Source organism: Lissotriton vulgaris, chromosome 2_1 (assembly GCF_964263255.1).
Source record: "Lissotriton vulgaris chromosome 2_1, aLisVul1.2, whole genome shotgun sequence".
In the NCBI taxonomy this organism is placed as follows: domain Eukaryota; kingdom Metazoa; phylum Chordata; class Amphibia; order Caudata; family Salamandridae; genus Lissotriton; species Lissotriton vulgaris.
Window position 1 is genome coordinate 864,884,608 of NC_141687.1, and position 23,749 is coordinate 864,908,356.

The 23,749-nt window shown below is 42.3% G+C and overlaps 1 protein-coding gene across 1 annotated transcript in view; it reads right to left on the reverse strand.

Moving 5' to 3' along the window:
* Positions 1–23,749, reverse strand: part of LOC147731312 (putative methyltransferase DDB_G0268948) — a 395,842-nt gene that overhangs the window by 230,519 nt on the left and 141,574 nt on the right. The window contains exon 3 of the mRNA XM_086958722.1: positions 17,807–17,967. Within this exon, the coding sequence (XP_086814848.1) occupies positions 17,807–17,967 (161 nt within the window). The remainder of the gene's footprint in view (positions 1–17,806; positions 17,968–23,749) is intronic.

The following is a 23,749-nucleotide window of genomic DNA, read 5'->3' on the forward strand; positions in this document are numbered from 1 at the left end:
TCCATGCTTGAACAAGGTTCCATATTAGCGAAAGCACAAAGCAGTCAGTGAGTTAGTTCATAGACAGCAGCTAGCCGTTAGCATCATTGCAGTTAATCATCTTAAGTCAGACAGTCGCCATTTTGAAGTCCGAGAAAGACCGAAAAGCTAATACTCTCTTAGAAACATTGAAGTTATTTTAGCTGGAGCAGATGGCGTGCTTTGACATTAAGATTAGAGCATGCAGAGTGAAGCAGTTAGTGAAGCGAGCGCATACTAGAGTGGCAGAAACTGATTTATAAGATCGAAGCTGTAAGGTGAAGACAGTCCGCGATTGAGAGGAGAGAGGAGTAGTACAGAACAGCGAGGGTGCAGCTGATGAGACAGAGAATACGAGGAAGGTTCCAGTGACTTGGAGGGAAACGGAGGAGACAGAGCATAGCGGTGCAGACGTGTATCCGTGACTGCAGGGGTGATCCTAAAACGAGCCAAGGCACAGACGAGAAGGGAACCCAGATGACTACCGAGTCCAGACTTCATATTCATAAGGTGACGTCGAGCCTTTCCTATTAGTGTGCATACACACATTCTAACCTTTCCTTTTTCTTTTCAGGCTATGTGTGATATTGCAGTGTTATATGGTTGATGTTATTAAAGAATAAAGATACCCCAGTTCTTAGCGAACTAGTGTGTGATCGTTGCTTCCTTATGATAAAGTTAACCTTTCTTCTAGTCAGATGCTGTTATGTGAACGGATGCGACTCCCGTCCAGGTAAATGGTAACTGAGCAAGGGAGTAGAGGAGCACTCGAAATAGGGAATAACCTTTACACAGTATAATTTGGCCATTCTTGGGTGGGAGAGGATTGACCTGTCTATCTGTCCCATAATCTATAATATTGTATTATCCTAGTAGATAGAGAGAGAGAGTTCCCAATATGGAGAAGGTATTCATAGGAAAGTCATCGTCGTTGTGCAGCGGCGTTATAGAGAGCATTGACCGTGGTCGATGTGTATACCCACAGGATTGTGGCTTGCGAGAGCACCGGGAGGACACGGTGTGTAACGAGAGCACTGATTGTGGTCAGTCTGTATACCCACAGGATTGTGGCTTGTGTATGTAGGAAATAACGAGAGCACTGATTGTGGTCAGCGTGTATACCCACAGGATTGTGGCTTGAGTGAGCACTGATTGTGGTCAGTGTGTATACCCACCGGATTGTGGCTTGCGCGAGCACTGATGGTTGTCAGTGTGTAATGGTGAATAATCGGAACTGCCTCAGGGTAGTCTAGTCTGGGCCCATGTTGCCGCGAGACTATAAGGTATGAGTGTGGTGTTGTAAAGAATCTAAGCTTGTATATTGCTAATTCCCCATCCTTAGGTAGGTACACAGGTGCCTTTTGTAAGTAGGTCCTGAGGAGGGAGATGGTTACGTTTCGGCTGGGTTAGTAGTGTTCTAGTCTGATTCTATCCGGTCCGAGAATCCGGTCGTTACAATACCCCTAACACTAACATTACTGGGCTTAGATGTCCCTCAACTTTCTTTCCAGCTACCAGTTTAATGCCCAAAGAAATCATCACGTTTGAAAATGTGATCCTCACGGAAATAGAACAAATGTTTCAAGAGAGAAAATACACTAAGTTCAATTTCTCTAAAGAAGAACAAAGCATACTGAAATCCCTTTCCAACCGCAACGATCTAATCATCAAACCGGCGGATAAAGGGGGTGGGATAATTGTACAAAATAAGACTGACTATGACCAGGAAGCACTGAGACAACTAAGTAATTCCACACACTATAAAAAACTTCTGACAGATCCAACAGCTTGAATTCAAAAATCTATTTTAAGACTAACAACCATGGGTTTGGAAGAGTTATGGCTAAGCAAAAAGGAGTTTGATTATATGAACACAAAAGACTACAGTATACCGGCTTTTTATACACTGCCGAAAATTCATAAGTGCAGCAAAAAAAAAACAGGAAGGCCCATAGTGGCAGGATGTCAGTCAGTGCTACAACGACTAGCTGAATATGTTGATTATTTTCTAAAACCTTTTGTCCCAAAGACAAAATCCTATGCACAAGGTAGCAGAGATGTGATCTGTAAACTGGAAGGTAAGGAATATAATCCGAATGTGAATATTTAGGCAACAATGGACATTGAAAGCCTGTATTCAAACATTCCACAAGATCAAGCTTTAATGGTCATAGAAGAGGTCTTGGACCATCGGATTCGTCCACATCAGGTCCCAACCAATTTTATCTTAGACTGTGCACGGATAGCCCTTGAGGAGAATTACTTTTTGTTTAACAACGACTTCTATGGCCAAGTGAAAGGGGTGGCAATGGGCGCAATTTTTGCGCCGGATATAGCCAATCTTTTTGTGGCTGCGTTCGAAGAAAAGGTGATATATAACAACAACCCTTATATTGCCAACCTCAACCAATATCTAAGATACATAGATGATGTGTGTATTGTATGGGAGGGCTCACAAGTTGAAATTTTCATCTTTGGCTTAACGCACAGAATCAACATTTACAATTCACATTAGAAAGTAATACAGATTCCATTGGCTTTCTAGATTTAACAATAAAGAACGACAAGGGGTATCTGTCCATGAGCCTATACACAAAACCAACGGCCAGAAATACTCTGCTAAAGTATAATAGCCATCATCCTCGGAATCTAGGGGATAATCTCCCTTTTGGTCAATTTTTAAGAATAAGACGCAATAGCACCAAAAGGGAAAACTATTTCAGGGAGGCTAAGTTACTGTCCACAAATTGGTTATGAGGTCGTATCCATACCGGCTGGTAAAGAAAGCTATGAAAAGGGCATGGTACTATGATAGGCAGGCATTGGTGCATAAATTGGAGAACAGACATGATGAGATTGAGGTTACACAACCCATAACATGTGTAACTACCTTTGGCACAGAATCTAATGCTGTCACCAAGATAATAAGAAACAACTGGCACCTTATTAAAAAGGTTGAACCACATTTTAGTCTACCCCGGTTCGCCTTCAAAAGGGCGAGAAATCTTCGCGACCACCTGGTAAGGGCCTATAATAACCAGTACCCATGACAATACAAAATATCTGGGGTCTTCCCCCGGTGGTAGGACATTTCCCTTGTGGCAATTGTACTGCTTGTGCCACCACTGTCACGACCAAGGGCTGTAATTTGAATGGAAAAGAATTTGTGTTTCGTCATCCTTCCTATTGTCTAACAAAAAACGTGATATACTATATACTGTGTCCATGTTCTTTATCATACATTGGAAAAACAACCCAGGAAGTAAAAAAACATATTGTACAGCACCAATCGCGCATCCGCTGTAATGTGTTGAATGCACCTTTTGTAGAACATTACCAACTGATGTCTCATATGCCTACACAAATGCAATGGTTTGTTCTGGATGTTGTAAAGAACAATAGGAGGAACACTAATGTTGATCGTTTGTTTACTCAAAAAGAAAACAAATTATTATGGACATTCAAAACAGTTCAGAATGGTTTAAATTCATTTGTTGAATGGCATACTCTAGCGACTCCATAATTGGACTCTAAGCAGATTGAATGCAGGGTCCCTTGGATCTAATAGGTGTGCTGATTTTCGACCTTAACCTGTAGATTGGATCAACCCTGGTGATTCTGCCTCAGCTTTGGCAGCCTTTTAAAAAATAGGATCGATCTAGATGCTGTATATATGACCACATTAGAATATGGCCACTGAATTCGACTTTCGATTTTTTTATGCTATTGTCATGGTTTGAGTCTTTGCAGCAGTATTATCAATTATCGTGGTGGTGATGGACTATTTAGTTCACCTTCATTACTGGTTTTGATTTGTTTTTTGATCTTTTTATTAACTCGCTGCTATCTATGAACTCTAATTTTTTCGAATATTCTCGAATTTTATACACAACAGGGCTGTCAGATCTTATTTTATAGGTATCCAGTTGACTACAGCGAGACATAACAGATGACCATATAGTAAGTGCTACTCGCTTCCGAAATATTTAGTCCATTACAAGATGGCCACGCTTATTTGCAGCCCTATGACGTCATCCACTAGGAGGTTCCACTCCTTAATCTAAACGAGACGCATGGTTCCGCACTCGGACTCGGTTAGCTGAAGATCACGGATTGAATGACACGGATCTGGCAGTTTTCAAAATAAGCAAGTCAGTTACGCTTTGAAAAGTTCCAGAATCGTTGTTGGACTCTGTGAGTCTATTGATTTTAGATTGAGGCTTTTCCTATATTACAGGTGATGAGATACTGATTTGGAATACGAAGTAAGTCAGTAGAGACGTGTGTTGGTGTCGTATGGGCTTTAACCTGTTTTTCATATAGTTAAGTAGTTGGACTAAGTAGTTTGTTCTTCTTTCTTCTTTCCTCTCGTTTTGCAGTTGGGAAGTGACAATAAATTAAGACTATGTGAGTATTTTGTAGTCTTATACAGGACCTCTGCTAACAGCATACAGAGGACATAAGTCTATAAATTTGATTTTCTGTGCTTTTCTAGAACTTGGGCAGATTGACATTGCTCGATACAAAGGACACTCCCTAGTAATTCACACTTAAATGTAAGTGTCACATTGTTTTACAGTTTTGTTTTTTAGTGTAGTTTTCTAGTGTTTTGTTTAAATGGTGTCTTTTACACTAATGGATGGTGGCATGCCTTTGTTGTGGCACTATTTGTGGTTTTGGGTAGCACATTTTTCACCAAGGATGTGGTTCCAATATTTGTTTTCTTTGTGTGTGAACAAACGATACCTTCTTTTGTAGGAGTAAAGAAGTATTTTATGTTTTTTAGAATTATTGTATATTTGTGCAACGTCATCGTCCTGATGATGGTTCTACGGATCGACTAGACCAACGAGGGACCGAAACATCGACACCTACCACCATTTTGCGTATTCTTCTGATTTATGGGTTGATGTACTAGATGAAACAGTCTGGTGAATTATTATCTGTAATGGTGTTTTAACTATCCATTATTTGAGCAAAAGGTGTTTTAGCATTGCTGTTAATAAGAATCTAAATTATCTGCTTTGTGATGGTTGCCAAAAACTTTGAAAGAAGTTGATAGAAAAACTTGAATACAAATGAAAATAAATATAATGTTTTGATACATTGGAGTATTTTGCTTAAATTCAGATATTTCTTTCCTACATGTTCAATAATGATCACGTTTGTGACGTAATTTCAAAATAACAAGACAGTAAAAATAATTCCTTTAGGGACAATTGTACTTTGTTATTGAATATACCCATTCCCTACAGGATTATTGGGTGGCTCTATGGTATTTAGAATGAGTCTAGAGTAAGTCTTAGTGTACTTGGTGTCAAACCACCCTTTTTTTGTTTCACTTTTTTGTTAGTTTTTATAAACAATGGGCCATATTATCAAGAAAGGGCGATACGTTATCGCCGATTTTATCGGCAGGAAACTGCCGCTAAAGCGGTGATAATGGGCTTGATAATATGCCCTTGTGAATTCCCATAGAAGCCCAGGTTCTGGTGTTAACCTGTTTCATGCCGATAAAAGCGGTATGGTTCTGTTTTTCTTTGATGTGGCTCGAGATTACAGAGAAAATGCCCAGAATTTCCTTAGGGGTACCCTCTCATCCAGACAGGAGAGAATTTTATCTTTACATTTTGACAGAACTGTTCTGGTAAAAGCTTCAGGGTCTACCATTGCCCATCTAAGCACAAAGCCTTTCTGTCTATGCAGAGTTACGTTTTTCGCAAGATGTGGTGTACCCTCCCTTGTAATGAAATCCTGCTTAGGCTGATAGAAATAGCCTAAAGGGCTAGGTTAATGCCCTGCCCTAAGATGGTATGGAAACTGGCTCTACTTAATGTTAGTTGAACTAACTGGGGGGTTTAAAGGGTCAGCACCACACAATCTCCCCACAAATTCTTCCTTCCCCTGCCTACCCAGTTTACTCTACTGATCATCTTAAATTCTTCAAACAGGCTCTTAGTTAGGCGTCTCCTTTGCCTGAGCCAGGTTTTGTCTTATTCCTCAAGGTCTCCCAAGTTTCGACCATCCCTTCATGTAATTTTGGAACATTCACTAGTACCACCACATACAGAGTAGCTGCTGGAGGTAAGTCCAGACTTATTGTCGGCCTCTCTTTTACAATTTCTTTCTGGTTCCTTGGGGTATTATTTTTCCCACTTCTAAGCGGGGGATACTTAATTCTGCTTGGCATCAGGGGGATGTCAAGGGGGTGGGTCTCTTGATTGACAGGAGGGATATATTGAGCTGAATCATATATTACTTGCTGGGCTCCCTCGCAAGGTACTGGGGCGTAATGATCACTATAGCATCTCCCAGGGTTGGGTTTGTTGGTCTGATTACCCCCATAGGCAGTTGATAACTCTTGTGTAAGGGGCCTTTCCGAAGAATTAAGTTTATCTAAACACTTAAGTAATGCTTTCTCATTCGTAGCAACCTTGTGTAATAATCCACCTAAGCTGTCTCATAGGAAAGTGTCTAACGCTTCCAGCCTCTTTTTTAAGTTTTCCACCTCTGTCTGTATACAGGTATTATTAGTGCAACTAACTTTTGATTAATCAGATTTACGTGTCACCTTAGGTTTTCCATTTTACAAAGGCTTCTTGCTAGATGAGGTAAGTGCCCCTCTTGAATTTGAAACACTATCTCCTATTCTATGTGGGGCAATATCTGGATTTCTTGCTTGCTTAGTGGGTGGTTGTGTGTCATAGTCTTGCTCACTCCCTGATATATTATCCGTGAGGTTTATCACATAACCATTAGTATTTGAGATAGACCTAACAACTTCTTCATATGGAGAATGCCCCTTTTGTGAAAGCAACACCATTGGTGATAATGTGTTGCTCAATTGCACCCACAGCCCCCGTTAAGTAACTAAGCAGGGTCTGACGCGAGCGTGCCCCTGATCTTCCACTCCCTTTTACTTGGGCACTTGCCACTTTCCTTTTCCCCATAGTAACTTTTTATCCGGATGTAATACAGGCTTTACAGTAAAAGATCAGTAGTCGCATTTTCAAAATTAACTTCAAGAGTACTATCATAGAATAACGGAGGTAACAGCCATAGAAAAAGACAATGGTACTATCATTAAGTGAAAATATAAGTCTTTGTCCTTCTTCTTTTCTGCTTTTACATTTACAATCCAAGACCATAATTAGTACCTTATAAGCAGAAACAAAGAGGCCTGGGCCAGCCCTGCCTCTTTTGGTCTATTACGGGCTAAGACGGCCCATCTTAGCCCAGTCTTTGCACGATCGTCGCCCGTGCCCGTCCCACATTGGACTTTTCAAACCCCTCCAGGGGCTGGGTCAAAAGTGTAGGGTGCAGATTACTACAGGGACTAGCAGTAAAGGTCCGGTTCTTCTCTCCTGGTCTCCCGCGAATCGAGGGACTGCCGCAAGGACTTTTTAAGCTTCCCCAAGGGATGGGTCAAAAGTGCAGGGTGCAGATTACTCCAGGGACCAGCAGCAAAGTTTCGGTTCTCCTCTCCCGGTCTCCCGCGAATCGCGGGACCACTGCAAGGACTTTTAAATGCCCTCCAGGGACTGGGTCAAAAGTGCAGGGTGCAGATTACTCCAGGGACCAGCAGCAAAGGTCCGGTTCTCCTCTCCCGGTCTTCCACCAGCACTTATAACAACACTACAGTCCATGAAGTACATGGCCATTCTTGACAACTCTGGAGATATATCTATTGCAGTAGTCTGCACCTCAGAAGGGAGTTTCTTACCAGGAATTGTTGCTGCTGCCACTGAAGTAGATGATTCTCTAGCTTTACTCTGCTTTAGATGGTATAACATGGACGTTGTCCCACATGAATTTTCTTTGTTCTGCCCTCTAGAGACGGTCTTGTCAGATATTGTGCATTGCACTAGTTTTGCAGCAATCCTTGATTCCCCATAAGTTTGGGTAACAATGGATAGTGTGGTGTTTGTTTGGAGGTTATTGTGTGTTTGTGTGTTTAGATGTTGAAAGTTATTTTTTGAGACTTGTTTTTTTTACAAATATTTTGTTAAAATAAATCTAAACCAAAATGTTATAAACAGCTAGACTCAAACTTTGTGTAAAATATGTCTATATATCTATTTTACACTTTTTCATTTGAATTTGTGACTACTAATGTCATTGTGACCTCTACTATTGCTGTGAAGAAAGAAAATGTATTTTGATGTAGTTATTTTGACAAATGAATACATGGGGGAAAGTTATATTAGTATCTTACTAAATAACTACACTACATCTTTATGAATTTATATGCTTATAATTAATAATAATTGTTTTGGTATTTCCAAATATATGTGTTATAGATGCTTGAAGAAATTGTTTTAAGTTAAAACTTTATTTTTGGGCGTATTGTTAAGGATCAATTAGGTATGTTGGTAATAATAATGTGATCAATATTGTGTTAATTGATATTTTTTCCTTTTTCCATGTTTACTTATGGGCAATGATATTAGTGTTTCTGATATTTTTGTTATTGAGATATTATTTGTAAATGACATTTGTGTGTTCGATGTTAGTGATTTTAATAGTTAAGTAGACAGAGTCAATATTTTCTGTAATTGATATACAATTTCCGATATTTGGGTATTTTTCTATACATGTAAGTACGTTAAAATTGTCAATCAGGGACTATCTGATTGTACACATGTTTAAGGGAGTCAGACCACATGCTTGGAACTTGAGTATGCACTGACACCATGTCATCATGGTTCTCAATTAATCTCAATAGTTCAAGGAGACCAGTGTGTTGTCCATACTGCAAGGGGCCAATTGAGGGTTGTATTCCCAATCACCCATCTGGAGTCAGGGAAAGCCTGAGGTCATTTTTGTCCTGGGAAAAAACTTGCACATATGCCAGGCAGCATCAGTTGTCTCATTTTATGATCTCTATTTGCTAAGCTACCAATTGATGGAACAATGTTATTGGGGAAAGCACAGTGATTAGCAGTGAATAATTAAATGGGGAGCATCTGCCTTGGAATAAGGGTCAACTTCTCAAAGAATAAAAATTTCCTCCACACATTTTCCACCTTTAGGTAGTATAGTAAAGCAGCCTCTTTACAGCTCTGTGTTTTCCCCAGCATGGAAAAGCTTAGAAGTGGGATGAGTAAATCTGACCATTTTAGGCTTAAACACTTTTCGCGATGTGGCTTGGTTTGAAATGGAAATAGTAAATCTGACTTCTTAGAGTCCAACATTTACCCCAGTTTAGCTTAGTTTGGAGTGGGAATAGTAAATGTCACTCTTTTGGAGTCCAACACTTCTCCATTGTGGTTAGGTGTAGAGTGGCAATAGTAAATGTGACCCCTTTAGAGTCCACCACTTTTCCAAGTGAATAAGTGAGTGGCTACAGCAAATCAGACTGTTTTGGAGTCCATCACTTTCACCAATATGGCTTAATTTGGAGGGGGAGCAGTACACCTGACAACTTTAGAGTCCAACATACTCCACAACGTATCATTGTTTGGAGTGGGACCAGTAAATGCAACTCTTTTAGAGTCCAAACCCTTTCTTAAATGTATTTAAGTTTCGAGTGGGAATAATTACATTACTGCTTTGGAATCCAGCACTTTCCACAATGCTGTTACATTTGGAGTGGAAATAAAAAATCATACCCCTTTAGAGTTCTCATCACTTTCCCAATGTGATATAGTTTAGAGTCAAAAATATAAATCTGACCTTTTTAGGCCCTTTAGAGTCCAACACTTTCACTAAGGTGACCATGTTTGGAGTGGAAATAGTAAATCGGACCCATATATGGCCCAGAAATGCCCTTAATGTATCTTAGTTTGGAGAGGGAATAGTGAATGTCACCCTTTTATAGTCCAACATGTTCCCTACTGTGGTTAATTTTGGAGGGGAAGTAGGTAGGGTGATACTATTAAAATATATTACTTATACTATTGTATTAAGTTTGCAGCATTGATATTTAAAGTGAATGTTTAAGTTCAAAAATAGCTTATAAATTCAAATATAAATTCAACATATAATACAGAAAAGAAACAAGAGCTAATTTCATTTGTGATGGGGCAAAGGTAAGGAGTATAATAAAAGGGATAATGTAACAAAACACAAACATTTTCAGAATGCATTGCTCATACATTCAGACAAGTGAGACCACCAAGGTGGATTCTGTAACTTTATCTTAGATAGTAAAGAAACCGCTACATTATTCCTCTTTGTAAAACTGACCAACTCCCACCAACTGTGATAGGATAATCCACCTGATTCCTTCCAATTAGACATAATAGATTTAGCACCAAAGGTATTTGAGTACCAAATGACTTACATAATTTCTGTTTAAAAAAGACCTATGATATATAAATAATATGTGAATATGATAAATATTACTATGCAAGAAGAACTTTACACAAATTGCATCTTATATAACAGTGATTCCCAATCTGTGAATTGCGGCACCCCGGGGTGCCGTCAAAACTAGTAAGGGGCACCACGCACCAAGCACACAGTTTGTGAACCACTAGGGTCACATTCACCACCTGTTTTGTTTCCTTTGGGCACTCGAGCCAATATTAATATGCAAATGTTCTTAGCAAAAAATGAGATAATAATTTATTGGGCTGGGAGACTTGATTCTCCGGAAGTTGTTTGTATCTGAGAGCAGACTTTACTAAACAAAACTTTAATTCTGAACTTTATCAAAACTGCACCGGTAGTTTCTTATGAAAATGCTAGTTATGTTTATGATCCCATTTATGTTGTGAAACAGCTTGAGTCAGGTACAAGTTTGTTTAGGTGGTCATTCAGGGACTTCGTTCGTCTGTGTCCAGACAACCTGGTTGCAAGAGGTTGTCCTACAGCATTGTATTGTAGTTGCGTTTTTATGGAAATTCATGCAACCGCAGAAGTGCTGAATCCCAGTTATGAGTGGAAGGTATACTGCTCCTTGTGACTGCTTGGGTGGGAGAGTGAGTTTCTTTAATGTGATCTATATCAATAGTGTTTTCATGTTGTGCTTGAAGATCAGACGCTTGTAATGGCCTGAAAATTCTGCCAATATTCAGGACATGCAAGCTTATCCCTCTTGGGACCCAAAAGACACAACACTCCACAATACTTACCCAAGAAAGGAACAACAACAATAAGTGCAATTCTATAGCTCTTGCCAAGAGGCGCGCACACAACAACAATCACAACAACAACAAAATATCACAAACCTCCTGGTGACAGGCACTGTGCGGGAGGCTATTTGCCGCTCCTCTCCGTTTACAGAATACTCACCCAGGTAGGATTACAAATATCAAACGCATACATCTCCAAACAAGGCTGGGGGGGTGGAAGAATTAGAATTAGAATTAGAATTTCGCTCCTTGCTGGGAGCCAGCCACACTTCTGTATGAACAATTACCCATGGAAGAGAACTTACCCATCCTTCCACAAGCATTTGGTCAAAAAGGGGCCTGTCCACCCTCCACAAGGAACACAGACAAATAATCATATACTCTGGGGTTTCTTTTATTACATAATGAAGAAATAGTTCACGGCAGGCCTTCTTCACATTAGCACCTAAGCAATTGCTAAACACAATCAGTAAAACATATATATAGAAAGTGTATGTATATAAATGTATTAGACCTGAAAATAGGAAAAGATAGTTAGACAAGGTCAGTAGGAATATAAGAATTAATGGAACACCTCACCAACTGTCTGCACATCCCGCTTCCACTTCGCCAGAGGGGAACCTGTTTCTCCACCCGAATTGGGAGACAGGGCGGTTCTATTCGCTCCACCGTCACTGCTGCACGTCTGCCCTGTGTTGGACTTCCGTTGATCGGGACCCAGACACCCCCTTTAGTACCAGTGGAGACGTAAGACGAGGCTCCTGTGAGCCATGCCCCCTTTTCCCATCAGATTCTATACCACTCCGTACCAAGGCCAAAGATTCGGCTTGCAAGAGAAGGGTTGCTGAACTGTTCCTGTGGAGAGATAGGGGAGGTTTAGCTGGCGTGACCAAAGGTGTTTGAATGACACCCTGGGGCATCTATTATGTTGGATGTAGTTGCCTCACACACCCAGAAGGGTGTCATGCTTCATCATTGGCATTTGCTCCTCGTCGGGAAGGCGGTGCAATCCCCGACGGGCTCACCTCAAGAGGGGCTCTTTGGCGGAGATCTTTTTATCCAACAGCCTTATGGTGAAGTGGGGGTGTGTGGGCAGGATGGTGTGTTGTTATGATGTGGTTGTTAAAATGTAGCAAGGGGTACCGGAATTCACTTTATTCTGGGGGTCCCCTGGCTGCAGTTAAAACGTGGGACTAGCTCGCTAGGTGTCAACAGGTTAGGTCGAGTGACCCTAGAGAAGGCTAGAAGTGAAAGTGGTCAAAACATATATATAGAAAGTGTATGTATATAAATGTATTAGACCTGAAAATAGGAAAAGATAGTTAGACAAGGTCAGTAGGAATATAAGAATTAATGGAACACCTCACCAACTGTCTGCACATCCCGCTTCCACTTCGCCAGAGGGGAACCTGTTTCTCCACCCGAATTGGGAGACAGGGCGGTTCTATTCGCTCCACCGTCACTGCTGCACGTCTGCCCTGTGTTGGACTTCCGTTGATCGGGACCCAGACACCCCCTTTAGTACCAGTGGAGACGTAAGACGAGGCTCCTGTGAGCCATGCCCCCTTTTCCCATCAGATTCTATACCACTCCGTACCAAGGCCAAAGATTCGGCTTACCAGGCGTCTGTTATGACTTCGGAGCAGAGCGAGTACATTCCTCTGACAAGAACCAATTTCTACCAGTATACGAAGTGCAGAAAACAAGTGAAAAGCATAACATAGCTTCTCACCTAGAAAGGCTCGAAAGATGGCAACACCTTGGAAAATGGAGTTGCTTAAGCATAGGCCACTATTCCCGTAAATGAGCAAAATTAGTATGCAAGACAGCAGAAGAGTATGCCAAAGCCAATAGGGAAGCACTGCCATGAAGCAAGATAAAGTCGGAAACAGAAAAGGCATAATCGAGCCCTACTTTGTAGCTCATTCATACTATGCAGGACTACACATCACTATATTAGATCAAGATACACTGAGATGGTGATGGGCAATGGTCATAATTGGGCCATTCATACATATAAATGGCACATTCATTTCAATGCTTGACATGCTCTTATCATGCTTTGCAGTTGTGACCAGTCAGGTAGCAGTATGAAAGGGGTAAAAGATAGGATGCTTACAATTATAAATAGATAGTGTATGGATAGATAGTAATGCATAAATGGAGTTTGGCCTGTATCCGTGTCAACATGTGATTGTAGAATGGTAAAGAAAAGTGAGATACAGCTAAACATGTGGTTGTGCCTACCATCTTCAATGTCCTATGTTTAAATTCTCTGGTACCTTGATGACGTTACCATCAGTGAGCATGAAAATTCAGTTTGTCATGACCACTGCATGAATGGCTAGCCCTATTAATATATGTGAAGTAAATTTTAATTAACCAAATAGGAGTTTGGTTTTTGCATAGCGTGTACCCTGAACAAACTTACTTCATGGTGCTTTCAAATGAGTTGGTCAAGGAAAATGAGAGTGTGGAGCAAAGCGATTTGCCTGAAATTTCTCTGTCAAGTTAATAGCAGATGCAGGGGATTTCAGAATGGCAGTGCACAGATTATTGCTCTTCAACCAGACAAATTGACTGTTCAATACATGTTCTTTGTTTGAATTCCAGTTTCCATGCAGCTGTCTTGTATTCAGTGTTTTTTGTCTTTTAAGATCTACATTAGGGAGGAATAGAGGCATTGTCTGGGGTGCTGGGTCCAGCTCCATTTATGGTCACTAGTTCCAATGGGCAAAGGCAGGGCCAGGTAAATATTCAACTGGAGCCAGCTTCCACTCGTCTGGCCTGCCCATCTCTAGTTGGGATTAAGATCATACTGCAGGTTTCCTACAGCACCATCAGGTCACTAGTGTCAGGAATTTAACGCTGCTGTGGTCCTTTAGCACTAGAGGCATGGCAGGGGACTCAAACTGCTTTGGTGACAGGAACTGCTGGTAAAAAGCTCACACTGCTAGCTCTTATATCAAATACATGCTACTCAAGGAAGCTAGCATTTCTAGGACCCTATGGGATAAACAGCAGGGAGAGATCATTGCTACAGTTTTAGCACTTACAGGGCACTGCTGGGGAAAGGCCATATTACCTGAAAGTGTCATCTGCTCCAGGCATTCTACACCATAAGCAATGCTTGCCCCTCATTCAGAACTGGAAGTTCAGCACCGATATGAAGCTCAGTCCTCCAAGGTGATGTTATTTGCCAGGAAAAACTATCAATAACTAGTCCAAACCTGAATCTGTGGTGTGAACCGGAAACAATTCTGACACCAACTTTCATACAACCCCAAGTCATTTGCATTCATCCTGGACACCAACCTCAGTCTCAAGGATCACAGTGCCAAGGAAACATGGACCGCCTGGCACCTTCAGATTGGAGACAATAATGTGCACACAATAAAAACTAGACAGTAGACTCAGACCAATACACTCAGTATCTGAAACAATATTCCTCTACCTAACTGGGCCTCACAAACCCTGCTCAGGAACGAGCTAACGCCACCTCTTTAAAGAGCACTACATCTCTGTGCAGTAACATTTCACCTCTCTGAGAAGCCTGTGTCCCTCCAATCAGTCGTTTACACTGCATGGAGCTTCGCAGTGGACAGGGTAGGATTGCATTGATGATTATAATACCATCATCGGCTTCATCCCAAATATTATCAAAGAGAAAAATGAAAGTACTCCTAAGGCCGGGCTTACATCCCCCCCACGGAGCTGCTGGCCAAAAAGGTTTGGTAACCACTGCTATACCAGTTATCAAAATGTTGTTGCTGTTTTACACTCAAATATCATATGGACTACTAGTAATTGGTTTGCATACTAGATGCGGGTAAAAAGCATCTTGGATTCCATTTCCAAATAAGCCTCCAATCATCATCAGTAATTAGTCTTTATTTCTCATAATGTTTTTTTTAAACACATTTTATTGATTTTACAAACATCAAAAATGGGGGTGCAGGTTCCCCCCCTGGCAGGTAGTACAGTTACACAGTCAGAGTATTTGAAAGATCAATGTGGTTATTCGTTGTCAAAATCATCCAATCATTCATGTTGTGCAATCATCTTTATATTTACTGCCATCAGCTTCATCCTCCCTGCTCCTACTGCCCTCTGACCCCGCCTCACCTACCCTTCCCACCCCAACAAAGCGTGCCTTTGAGGTCCAAATTGTAACAGATTGTCTCCACTTATTCGGCAGGGTGTCAATCTTGAATGGGATAGTGCTGTGACTTGGGGGCCTATTATGATTGCGGAATTTCCGCATCCTCTGGCCCGGCGGAAGCCACCGCCGGCCCGGAGGATGCGGAAAAACCGTAGCGGACCCACCAAAGACCCACCGCCACATTAGGATGGCTGGTGGGTCTTGGTTTCAGTCCGCAGCTTTTCCGCCGCGTTCTGCTTACCACCGCTGCGGAAAAGCCCTAAAATGGTGGCGGTGTCTTCCAGACACCGCCAGCTATATTAGGATTGCTGCCAAGATATGCTTTTCCGCGGCGGGTTTTCCGCCGTGAAAAAGCATACGGATCTTCACTGTGGGGGCCCGTTGATGGCCCCCTAGGTGAAGGAGGAGTAGGGGGTGCATATGGGGTGTACCTATGGTACCCCCGGCATTTGTATGCAGAAAGCGGCAGGCACTATGCAGTGCCTGCCACTTTCTACATACAAATGCAATGCGTGCATTTTTAACATTGCTGCGGGTGCAACTTGAAGCCGCACCCGCCACAATGTTAAAAATAGAGGATGTGAACGCCAGGGTGGCGGTCACATCCTAAGTGCACAGGAGGGAACGCCGCAGCCCATGTGGACGTTCCCTCATCCTCGATCGCGGACGGACTCAAGTCCGTCCGCGATCATAATCGGCCCCTAAGTGTGTACCAGCTTGTGAATGTAATGTCATCTCTGTTATCTGTTTTTTCTCATTGATGACATAATAATGAGTTACTTTTTACATTTATGTGAATAAAGCATGTTATACTTAATGTCATTTGAAGTGTACATGCAGAGACATTTAATTTAGTCTAGAATTAAGGAGGTTTAGAAATATTTGAGTTATCTGAGTATAACAATTTGTGAGCTGTTTCCATCCATAAATATTGTTAAAATTCATCTGAAGGAGGGTGAAACGAATCCATTTGTTGTACAACTGATATTAATATTCAATTAATCACCCAGACGGGAAATGCTTCTGAAATGGCAATCTTGCCAATGTATTTAAGGCTTGTCTTAGGTGCGCCTTGCACCAGCAGCAGGCCCGCTATACACGTCCTCTGCGTGACAGGAATGGCATGGCGTTGATGTAGGCTGCAGGTGTGACGCTAGTCGCTAGGCCCGGCCCCAACAACAAGAGACAAGTTACTTCCTCGTCGACGCCCTCCACAGCAATCGGGGAAGCCCAGTGGTGGACTGAGGTGACGGCGATAGCAATCAGGTAAAATGCCAATACAAGTAAAAAGCAGAATGCGAGTGATTTTTTAAAACAATTAAGGCGTGGTGCTCAAATTACTGCTGGGCGTAGAACTCTCACCGAAACTTAGATAATTTAGCAGATGTAATGTGTCAGCGTGAGTCCGTGCACTGACTCATTACAGCTACTGACTTTGGAACCTGGGGACCTGAGTTCAAACCCCCACCTTGATGCTTGTTCCAGCATTATGGAATTCTGGACAAATCACTCAATCTCCCTGTGCCTAAATGGATGAAATGTATTTATGGAATCTATACTGGATGGACACAAGCTTGTGGATTGTCTCCCTACACCACAAGTAATTCAGATGTATCAACTGATCTGAGTATGCCTGCAATAAAGTTATGGGAAACTCATCTGCACCCGGGGCCTTGGCTCGAAGAGCCTCCTGCATTTCCTCGACGGTAATCTGGGCATCTAACTGGCTCTCAAAATATTGATTGGGATTCCAGCATTTGTTAATTTCTGCCATTGTAGGACACCCGGGACACTATCGAGGCAGGTGCAGAACGTGGTATTGGAGGTGAGGGTGGATCGTTGCGGGCAATGAGATTTGGCAATGACCTTTTTCCTTTTAATGTACAGTACTCTGCAGCTTCCTAGCTGGGTTTGCACTAGATAAATACCAATACATACATTGATCAAATGGCCTGAAACTTTAGAGTATTCAGAAATCATGGAGTAAATGCAAGAAACATATTTTAAAGGGTCAGTTACAAACAATAACATATCACCAGTCTAAGCTAATAGTTTTATATAAGTATTATTTATTTGTACAGTGCGAAGACCAACCCTGTCTAATATGTAAGTCTAATCTAAAAAGAGAGGAAACCATCCCATTCATAAACAAGTAAGCAGAATGAGCTTTATAGAACATTTTACAATATTACCAAATTGTGTACCAAAATTACATTATGACCTAATACTAAATAAAAAATCCAAAGAAAAATGATTACAAGCTTTTTCAGCATCTAAAGGTAAAACGCCACATGGATTTCTAAAGAGGGAAAAGTTTACTAAACACCTAACATAACAATCTGTTATTATTAGTTGAGTGCCTAGCTTTCAGAAAGCCAGCATGAATGATTGACTGGATTACCTGTGCCACTTTGCTGCGGACCAACATGGCAATGTGGGTGCCAAGCTCAGCAGTACTGAAGATGTGGTTGTCTTATTTATTCTTGTTATTGGTTCAGAGGCACCCTGGAAAATATTATACTTGCAGTTTTAAAAAAAGTCAACTTACTTGTAGCTCACATTGCTGGGGGAGATAACACTCTCTGCCTCTTCAATCTGCGATTTACTGATATCAACCCCAACAACCTTCTCAAAGTAGGGGGCCAGGATCCGTGTGCTCTGTCCAGTGCCGCAGCCAACATCCACCGCAATAACAAAAGGCTTACCTTTCTGAAGAAGGAAGACAGAAGAGTCTTAGAAAGTCTTAGCAAGACTATCACAAGAAGGCTTGGGTTGTAAACAAAATACATATTATAGTGATACTGTGCGCCAGATGCCTCTTAACATACAATGACAATCATATTTAAATTAATCTGATCTCACTTTAATCAGATCTACATTGCTGGAGCAGATAAGAACTTACAATATGGCCAGTGTTCATCTGAAATAGAAGCAACAAAATGCATAATTCTCTAATGCAACTTACAAAACGATTTAATTAAAGCTTTTATTAAACTATTTATTAATATTAATAGGGTATATGCAATTTTCAAATCACTCTGGAAATTAAGCAACTAAGGGGTTATATATTTTTATTTCCTATTCCTAAAGAGGTCACCCCAAAAATTAAATTGACAATTATCTCGCTAAAACAATGTTGATTTTTTTTTACCTGGGACCCAACTTAAACCTGAGTTACTGTTGTGACCATCCTCAAAAGGACGACGACAACATAAAGTACCATAACGTATTTTGAAAGGGCAGCTTCAAATCGTTGGTCATTTGGGTGCAGAATAACAAATGGCTATGGCTACGCAGCTCAATGATACTCATGTTAATCAGCCTTGGAAGAATGAAAGGCTGAGTGGAATTGCCAGAATTCAAATGTATTCATGGGATTAAACAAAAAGAGAGGATATATTACTCCACTAAGTCATCAGATCAGGCCTGAATATTGCAGCAGTCCTTACAGAGTGCAACTGTAAACAACATTAATGATTTCAAACAATATATCACACTTTATTGTTTGGTTAATGTAGGGTTCTCTCAGGTCACAGAGACTACAAGACACGAGGTGAGGATGAGTTCCCTCAAATGGAGTGGTTGCTGAATGAGACCCTCCATCATTGGTGCAGTCCCCACGAATAGATTCAAGTTTTATAGCAATCCTTAGTGTGTGAATGGATTTTAGATGTCTATCTATATGCAGATATCTCCACAGTAGAGGTGAAGAAAAGTATAGGGAAAAACATTCACCTGACCGAAATCTCACACAGCTGACAAACAGTAACGTAGCAAGCACAAAAATGCAGTCAATGTCTTAGGCTTTGCCCTCTGCCTCTTGGACTGTGTTACTTTGCTGACTGCCAGAGACCGAGTTGGACTTGTCAACCTTAGTCCTCCACCAAACCTTTTGCCTGCTTACATCCTCTTTTTGCTGATTCTTTTTGTTGGCCTCAGGACTCTGAGCACTTTACCACTGTGAAACAGCGTTAAAGTGCATGTGCTTCTCCCCAACACATGGTAACATTGGCTTATTCACTTATTCAGAATTGGTATCTTTAATTTACCTGTAAGTCCATTGTAGAGGGTTATACCATATACCAAGGGCCTGTAAATTAACCTACTGGTGGGCCTGCAGCACTGATTGTGCCACCCACACCAGTAGCCCTTCAAACATGTCTCAGGCATGCCACTGAAGGGGCTGCGTGTGCAGTTTCCTGCAATTTCAACTTGGCATCTAAAACCACTTACAAAGCCTTAAACTCCCCTTTTATTACACATATGTCACCACTAAGGTAGGCAGTAGGTAACCATAGGCAAGGTGCTGTGAAAGTAAAAGTTAGGACAAGTAATTTTACGTTTTGCATATCTTGGTAGTGAAAAACACTTCCATTCATTTTCACTACTATGAGGCCCACCCTTCTTATAGGTTCAATCAATCAATTGATCAGGATTTGTATATCTTGGCTGCATCACCTGGGAGGCTCACTAGGCGTTGGAGAGTCCTGGTGTGGGAATCCACTGCTTGTTCCCATTGGTTGAACATCCAGGTCTTGAGGCCCTTCCTGAACTGTTGGAGCAATGGAGCTGCTTTGAGGTGTTGTGGGATGGTGGTCCAGGTCTTAGCGGCCAGGTGGGAGAAGGAGTAGCCTACAATGTTCGCCCAGCGGATGCACTGGGTAGCTGCTAGGAGGAGGGATCTGGAATGGAGTTCCCTGATAGGTTGGTGGGATTTCACTCATTTGTTGAGGTACACTGGTCGTTCATTGTATCGTGCCCTGTAAGCGTGGGTGAGCAGCTTGAACTGACATCTCTTCGTGACTGGTAGCCAATGGAGTTTCATGAAGTAAGGGATGATGTGCTTCTGTCTGGGGACTCGAGGATGAGTCTGTCTGTTGAGTTCTGGGTGGTCTGGCATTTCCTCAAGAGTTGGGCAGTTATTCCTATGTAGAGGTAGCTGCCATAGTGAGCCTGTAGTGACTACAGCTTGCGTGACAGCTCACCTGGCGTTAGGCAGGAGCCATCCGAAGACCTTTCTGAGCATTCGTACGGTGAGGGAGCAAGAGGATGAGATGGCACTGACCGGCTGCTTCATGGATAGCTGGCTGTTGAGGGTGATGCCAAGGTTGTTGGCATGTTCGATAGGTTGGGAGTAAGGCCCAGCTCGGGTGGCCACCATTCCTTGTTCCATAGGGCGTCCTTGCCTTTTCCGAAGATGAGAACTTCTGTCTTGTCTGTGTTGAGTTTGAGACAGTTGTTCATCCAGATGGCTTAGTCCTTCAGTGAGTTCTTTGCAGATGGTTTGATTGAAGAGGTTGAAAGTGTGGTAGGGGCATTGGTGGAGCTCCAGAGTGAAAGGATCTCATTTTGCATCTCCACTGGCTACCGATCGAGCAAAGAGTTAAGTTCAAAGCCCTCTGCTTAACTTTTAAAATTCTTAAACTAGCTTCCCCTCCTATTCTTTCACAGACTATCCTGCACTATGTCCCTGCTAGAGCTCTTCGCTCTGCTGGATTGAACCTCGCCACGGTGCCCCGTTTTAAACGAGCTAGAATGGGTGGACGCTCGTTCTCAGGGCTGGCGGCTGCCCTCTGGAACTCTCTACCAGCTCCAGTCCGTTCAATCCCAGACCTGTTTCTTTTTAGGAAGGCCTTGAAGACCTTCCTCTTTTCCACAGTTTAGTCTGTCTTCTTGCCTTCGCCTTCTCATATGTGTTGTGTTATTCAGCTCTCCAAGCGCCGGGACGCCTCTTAGCTGCGGCATCCGTGCGCTATACAAAAAATAAATAACATAACATAACATAACATATGTTGTTTCCTTCTTGGTGAAGATGTTCCACAAGGTAGGCAGGTGGAGGTGAGTGTCAGCCAGCCGCCATGAGGAGGTTGATGTTGCCTTTTACATTGGGAATTCCTTATTACACTTTCAGCTGTATTTCCTGATTGAGAAGGAGTAGCTAAGTCATGTTTTATGTCTTTGGAATGGTAATGATAAATCCTCTACACTGATAACATTGGCTTTAACATTACTATTTTAGAAATGCCACGTTTAGAAAGCTGGCATTTCTCTGCCCTTAAAGTTAGGTGAGCCTGAAGCCTGTCTCCATTACATGTCTGCAGTGGGTGGCAGCTTGACTTCACTTTAGACAACAACACACAAAGCAAGGTTAGGTGAGTCTGAGTGTCCATTACATCCTGATGGCTCATCGTGGGCAGGATGAGAGGGAGGTGTTGACACCTACACCGCAACAGGCAGTATCCTGTCCCAACACAAAGGGTTGACCCCCTACAAGTCAAATAGTCTGGCGCCAGGCTTGAATGAAATTACTTTTGTGCACTTCAGAGAACCTTCTTTGAAGTCACACTCATGTCAAAGACAGATCTGGGTATATATACTGGGTCTCTGACCCCATCTAATCAGACACTTCTGGAACTGGAAAGAACCTCTGTCAGAAGGACTGCTGTGCTGCTACAAGGACTGTCACTCTGTAAGGATTGCTTTTCTGGTATGTTGCCTGCTGCTCTCTGATCCAGCTGAGAGGCCACTGGACTCTGCCTTGAACCCAAAGTGATCTCCTAGGACTTGCTGGCTTGCATTCTGTTTTCAGAGACTCAGGGATATTAAGGTCACATCATCTGCTCCTGTGCCTGGTCGACTGGAAGTGGAACCAGGTGCTTGCTCGAGTGTAACCTACGCATCCTCTGCTTGTGTGAATCAAAACCAATGCAACTCCCCTGTTGTGGGAGTGTACCCAACGCATGCACTCTGAGCCAATGCATCACACCCCACCCCCTTGCTGTGGGGGCTGGCCAAATTACACAATGTTCCTGCACCCCGTCACTGTCCGCATTGGCTAAGGGTAAGTGCATTAGTGGTTAGCTTCAGAGAATGTTGGGCAGAGGGCTTGATCTAGTGCTACATGAGCCAAAGGTTGTGAACAGCAGTGATTGGCTCAGTGCTCAGTTGGATGCAGCTCTGACTACAGTCCAGACTCTTCAGCTAAAACGCAGGTAACAGGAGTTGTTCACATGAAGCGTTGGACACCGGGTTTGAAATCACAGTCTTGCCATATACCTTGTACTGCAGGCAAATGCTCTACAAAGCTGGTTGAGTGGCACAGGATCCAGCAAGACAGGGCCTAATGCCAAGATTACATTAAGAATTCACCGTCCTGGCTGAAGGATGTAGGCATCCAATTGAAGTGCATAGGTATGGTGCAATGACCTGGCTTTTGGCCCCTGGTGCATGCTGAGATGAAGAATTAGCGGGTGTGCACAGCAGACTTTGGCCCCATGGTGCATTTGCTGTGAGAGAGGTTGGTTGTAGTGACTGGCTACAGACCGAGTCCCATACCCAGCCCCTACAGCATACGATTCAGGCCATCTGTAGTTTTATTTGCTACATAGTTAGTTGAATGCAGAACCTGGCTACAGGGCAGACCCTGCAGCTAGCCCCATGCAAGACATCGCTGGCTAAAAAGGAAACTGTGCATAGGCTGTATGGTGGGTTGGGTGCAGAGCCTACATACACAAGCATCCAACAGATCATTCCATGTAGACATCCCTTGCAGCACACAGAGAGGAGTTTGTCTGTAAAGTGGGTAGGATTAACGGAGAATGAGAAACTGGGCTAGGAAGCTGGGTCTGCCGCTTGCACAAGGAATTTCAAGATCTGAGGGCACTGTGAAAGGCCAGTCTCCTTTTAAGTATTTCATATGACGGACATCAACAGTGCTTAATTTGTAAACAAATAAGTGCCTGTGCCCAAAGCTCTGTCCCAACGGTGCTATTAAGAAATTGAAAAACCGTATAAAAGACTTTCTATTGTTGAATTCGCCTCAGGCCTCTTTAATTCGCTACCATACACTGCTGCCCCTTTATCTTACTCTTGCTGTCCCTGTTTTCTCAGTTTATTCCAGTTTTACAGTCTCTCTTTTTCCTTCTTTCCCATTTGTGTGTTTCCTTGTTTTCCTCTCTCCTGCTTGCAGTCAATATCTGATAAGGAAAAAAACTGCTGGTCCCTAAAAATGGGTGCCGGTGGGCCCCACTGGCAACCTCTGGCCTAAATTAAACACAGGACTCCAATCTCATTATAGATTTTCCCAGAAGAGAGGAAAAATTTGAGAACATCCTGGTATAAAGTGGCTTTGGGATTTTTTTCCAAAGAAAATCTAGTGTGTTACTGGCTTCACAACATTAAAATGGTTAGTTCACCGAAAGCCTAGTTCAAGTTGAAGCAAAAGTGCAGCTGTTATGATAAATTAAAGAGCGGCTTACATGGCTGACCTAACGAGAAAGCTTCAGTAAGTGAATTATTTAATTATCTTAGTCTGAGATTGAGCCTTCCCTTGCAAGCATGTGATGCTCAAGGGCTGGGGACCTCCTCCACAGTCTACTGTTTTCTTTTGTAACATGATATTTGAAGTTTCACCTTAAGCGCTGCTATCTGCACACAAGACACAAGACGCTGAATGTTTGGCACATCAATATATCCTCCATGTGCAACCACT